This window comes from Hippocampus comes, unplaced genomic scaffold (genome assembly GCF_001891065.2).
Source record: "Hippocampus comes isolate QL1 unplaced genomic scaffold, H_comes_QL1_v1.1 scaffold236, whole genome shotgun sequence".
NCBI lineage: Eukaryota > Metazoa > Chordata > Actinopteri > Syngnathiformes > Syngnathidae > Hippocampus > Hippocampus comes.
In genome coordinates, this window is record NW_017805879.1 from 367,299 (window position 1) to 372,680 (window position 5,382).

At 40.2% G+C, this 5,382-nt stretch overlaps 1 protein-coding gene across 1 annotated transcript in view; it reads right to left on the reverse strand.

Annotated features, from left to right (window-relative positions):
* Window positions 1–5,382, reverse strand: part of mdn1 (midasin AAA ATPase 1) — a 97,171-nt gene that overhangs the window by 10,365 nt on the left and 81,424 nt on the right. Inside the window, exons 61-68 of the mRNA XM_019888982.1 lie at window positions 4,640–4,765; window positions 2,955–3,096; window positions 2,308–2,564; window positions 1,651–1,806; window positions 1,149–1,250; window positions 859–1,057; window positions 582–743; window positions 61–212 (exon numbers count right to left, since the gene is read on the reverse strand). Coding sequence (XP_019744541.1) covers window positions 61–212; window positions 582–743; window positions 859–1,057; window positions 1,149–1,250; window positions 1,651–1,806; window positions 2,308–2,564; window positions 2,955–3,096; window positions 4,640–4,765 — 1,296 coding nt within the window. The remainder of the gene's footprint in view (window positions 1–60; window positions 213–581; window positions 744–858; window positions 1,058–1,148; window positions 1,251–1,650; window positions 1,807–2,307; window positions 2,565–2,954; window positions 3,097–4,639; window positions 4,766–5,382) is intronic.

Here is a 5,382-nt window from a genome sequence, read left to right on the forward strand (position 1 = left end):
TAGTGTCATTTCAAAGAAGTGTGTCAAAAACAACATACAAGTCACAAATAAATCACGCACCTGCATTGTGTCTACGAGCATCTCAGTCAGTGTGTGAAAGGTTGATTCTGAATTTTTCTCGGCTTCCTCGGGATCTCTGGAATGCCTGCCACGCTCCCATTCTTTGCCTTCATTCTCTTGCCTCTGCAGATGCATCTCTGCACTCTCTATACCTGCTTAAAAACAAACAAAAGAACAAAACAAAACAAAACAAAACAAAACAAAAAAATCCTTTAGAAAAGTCCTGGAAACTTTAACTTTGAAATAAAGCCATGTTAGCAAAAAGGGTAGATATATAATCTCTTGGAAGGAAACAGCGCATTTACGGTAAAATAAGAAACTGATTGCATCAAGGGTGGCAGTGAGTGAATGACAGAGCACAAAGAGCTGGATTTGCATCAGTTTCAACTGTCATGCAAATAGGATTAAACAAGGCCAGGGGCACGGTGTTTCAGGAGTAGGGAATAAAAGAGATGGATAAACAAAGCAAAAAAGGATTTGCATTGTGTGTGTCAGCAGGTGGACACTGAATGCAGTCACACCTTGCTCCTGCAGGGCCTTTGCTGTATCCAGCGGCTGATGTTTCAGCTCCTGGACTTCAGCAGCATGCAAGTCATCATCTTGTTCTTCTATTTCCATTGAAAGATCCTCCTCATCCTTGACCTGTCGATGCTCTGCTGCCTCCTGATTCGCATTGGCGACATCTGGAAGCGTTCAACAAAGACATCTATTATTACAGTATATTTATTATCGCAATATATTCATTATTTCTTCATACTTCACACAAACAATTTTTGTTCAGATGTAGTTGCTACTGACCGTATGTTTGCCGATCGTAGGCCATGTCCCCTTCTTTGATATGTTCATATAGGTCGGACTCTTGTTGGGTTTCACCTTGCCTGCTTTCTTGCGTCTGCTCATGAGAGCTTTCCAACGTACGAAGACGCTTGTTCACAAGCTCATTGGAGTCACCTGTTGAACGCTCATTGTCTGCTTGACCAGGTTTTCTTTTAAAGCTCTGGAACACAATCATTATTTAAAGCTGATTTGTAAAAACATGAGTGAAAAAAAAGAATTCCAAATATTTGAGCTCATTTATCACACTGTACCTGAGTGCTGTTATGTTTCTGTGTATATGAAGGCATCCTTGCAGTCAGCTTTGACTGGTGACCTTCTGATACGGAAGCATCAGCTGCTCCAGTCCCATGCTCCTACGAAAGTTAGTACATGGAAATATATGCAATCATTTTTTTTTCTTTCTTTTTTTTTTTTTTTTTTATAAATGAAATAACCAATGTACCATATTTTTGGGACGATAAGGCGCTTCGGAGTATACCTTCAATTAATGGCCTTATAACTGTTTTCACAATATAGGGCGAACTCAACTTTAAACTTTTCGGCAGATTCCTTGTCTGAACTGCCTGCCTTCCCATGACGAATCACGGAGTGTATCCCACTTCTTTTCCGAAACTTTTCGAACCATCCTCTGCTTGCTTTAAAATGCTAGCTGTTTCTCATTTATGAAAATAAGCAAAAGTTTCTCCACTTCCTCAAATATTTGTGTCCTTTTTTTGCTAAACACGAGATCCTTTAGCCACACACAAGGCTCACCTCTTTTGCTTGGTCTCTCTCTGATGCCTCTCCAGCCAGCTCCACAGCAGTATCACTCTGGAAATTCTGCTCTCCGGTTTGGCCATCAGTGGTATGTTCTTTCCTCTCAGCTGACTCCAATGGATCCTCCGCATCATCCATACCATCAGCCTCCTCCTGTGCCAATAGGGAAGGGGGGGTTGGGAGGTGGTCATTACGCGCACGCAGTGTCAGTTTCTGTTTTATGCATTATGCGCAGTATTTCACTTTATGTGAGGACAATATTTTATGTGAGTCCAGGATGACTTTTCTTTTTTTGTTTGTTTGCTTTTTTTTGTTTCACATATTGAAAGAAAACTTAACGTCATCTTCTTAAAGTGGTCTTTCAATTGCAATGACTTGAGGAATTGTCAGACTATGTGTCAAAACAATGTCAGTAACTAGTAAAGCACTTACTTGCATCAGAGAAAATTACTTCCTTACCAATTACATGAACAGAGACCTCAGTCACAGATAATGACAACAAATACATGGTAAACATTCCACGAGTAGAGTTTCAAGCTGAGAGTGGAAATGCCCCCCTTTCATGAAACATTTCATGCAGGAATGGATGTTTTATCGTGTCTCATCATGAATACAAGCAATGAAATAATCAGATAAAGCAGTTGATATTCCCACCTTAGGAGTGGGCCCCTCCTCTTTTGGGACAGAGAGATTCTCATCTTTTTGGGATTCGCTGTCTTCTGTTTTTGGATCGGCTTCGCTCTTTTCTGTTTCACTCTGTGACTCTGGTTCTCTGTTGTCTTTTTCTTTTTGGTTTGAGTTGTCTTCTTCCATCTGCTCATCTCCCTCTTCCTCATCTCCCTCTTTCGGTCCTTCTTCGTCCCCTTCTACGATCGCTTCCTTGTCATTGTCAATGTCAAATGGATTTTCTTCTAAATAAAAAAAAACAAAACAACAATAGTAATATTAAAATGGAGACGGTAGGAACAATGTTAAGAAAATCCATCGATTCAGCCAATATCTGAACCGCTTTATCTTCAAGAGGATTGCGGGCGTTCTGGAGCCGATCCCAGATGACTTCAGGCAGTAGGCGGGGGACAACTCTTAACTGGTTGCCAGCCAATTGTAGGGCACACCACACTTCGGGACAATTTAGAGTGTTCCATTAACCCGCCACGCACGTTTTTGGAATGAGGGAGGAAACCGGAATACCCAGAGAAAACCCACACAGGCACGGGGAGAACATGCAAACAGGATAAAGTGGTTCAGATAATGAATGGATGGATGGGCTGATGTGTTCTTCATCAAAGTACAAGACTCACCATCGCCTTCATCTTGTCCATTGTCTTCCATCTCGTCATCCTGGTCCAGGTTAAGATCTTCAGGCAGATCGATTGCCTCGGGTTCAGGGTTCTTATCCTGCTGGCCATGATAGGGGTCCACTTCATTCTCATCAAACTCTCTCTAGGAGACACAGTAAAGATCACATGCAGAGAATCAAGGTAATTACATCATTAAGTATAGTTCAGTGATCTGTGTCACAAAGTCACAAAAAGTAAGGTGGCAAAATATTAGCTATGACACAAAACTAGAATTTCGTCCCTGGGCACGACGCAGCTGCTACCCAATGCTATTCATGCCAATTTTATTGTACCTTGTAAATATAACAAGGTACATCGAATTACACTTGAATGTCTCAAAATATACAACTTAAATGCCAAAGATAAATATTGCCTTTAGTGAAATCCTCTTTGTTTGCACAGATACGAACATATTAAAACTAAGCGTTCCACAATCAGGATTTTGGAGCCGATCACCGAGTTAAAAAAAAACGATCACCGATCCAATCAAAAGATTGAACAATCAATCCAGCCTATTAAAACAACATGCTTACTTACTATATATTTGCGGGGGATAGGGACTGGCCCACCTCACGAATAACCAAAATTCACATTTTATTGAAATCCATTGGGGAAAACACAGATCAATGTTCAATACACAGACATTTGGGGGTGTGTGTGCGTGTTTGTATGCGCACATGAGTGTTTGCGTTCCTAATTAGCACTTCATGATAATCTCCTCTGAGTATTAAAACACCTTGAGTGGTGGCCCCAAAATAAATAAATAACACCCCCCCCCAAAAAAAAAATAAAAAAATTTGACTTGTGTAGCCCCAAACATTTTTGTGGTACCATGACTACTCCTTTGACTTATACATGATGGTTCTCCAAAAGTAGAATGGAATACAACTGATTATTAAATGAAAATTATTTTATTTGGCATCCTAAATTTGAACACTGAATTCAAAGGCATATTTATATGTCTTTTCACACTCCACATGTTCAACCCCAGATACTTTTTTTTCAATTTCATTCACTACCAGCCAATTCTAGACGCCTTTTTTTTTTTTACCCTAAGTCTTGGAAAAAAAATAAGTATCTGGGGTTGAACGTGTGGAGTGTGAAAAGACAAATTATGTCGTTAGGAGTGAATGAGTTTTAATAAAAATATCAATAAAAAATGGAATCCAAACTATGAAAAAAAAAATTGACTGTTAAATGTCACTCATACCTTTAAAAAAATAAATCCCCCCCCAAAAAATTGTGGCGCTCCTTCAAACAAGTTCTCTTTAAACAGGCACATGACCTTTAAATCCTATGAACAAAGCACTTATCAATCATATCCAGCGCTACTAAAGGAGTTTTACTTTTTATCAGCCATCTGAGCTTTTATGAGACACTTGAGCGAACACGTGGCTTTTGTGATTTTGGCGTGGTTGTGCAAGAAGTTAATGCTCTGGCAAATAAAATGAAACGTTTTCCTGTACCCTCTGCAATGTGCCTGTACCCGCGGTTGGGAAACACTGGTGTACTGTACTGGCATGGGTGTCAGACAGAGTCCTTGAAGGTCATAAACAATGTGAGCTAAGAACATCGACAACAGCAAAGGTCTGCTGTCCCAAGGCCACCACTTGTTCGACTGACCATTTTCATGGTCAGATGATTACCTCATCTCCTTGCTCGTTGATTTTGTCTTTCTCCTCAGCGTCCATCTTGTCATCACTGTCCTGTTTGTTTTTGTCAGGTTCGGCGGCATCTAAGTGGTCATCCTTCGCGGCTAATGCAGATTCACCCTAAACAACAAGGAGAGGTATGAAGGTTCTAAAAACAACTCCTTAAAGTCGTAGTTTAAGTGACAGCGTGAGGGAGAACATTTATGGCTCCATGACCAGTGATTAGTTTGGAGTGACCGAATCTGGACGAAGTATGTCATGCATCACTTTGTAGTTCCCAATGTAACTTTGACCATGTGGAGCAGCAGAGCAGCAAAAAGACAAACTGGTTTGATTGTGTGCAAACTAAAACGTCTGAAAGTTGATGACGAGATTTCCATTCATAAATTTAATTTAATTTATGATTTTTTTTAAAATTTTTTTAAATTAATTTATAATTAATTAATATTAATTAATTTAATAAACAGAGCGCGCAGAGCGCCAATGCGGATGTGGAACCGGGAGTCGCGGCTTGGAGTTGAAGCGGATTACGTGGGACAGGAGTAGTGAACTAATCTCTTTTTGTCAATGGACGCTACAGCTTCGTGTTTGCTTTCAAAACTTAGCTTGTAGCAGACGTGCACATTTTCAGCATGACGTCTCTGATCCACTGGTAAAAGGACACTTTGATCCTCTCCTCTTTCATCTATAACTGCTTCAGACAACAAAGTGTATGCAGGAAAGTGGTGAAGATTGCA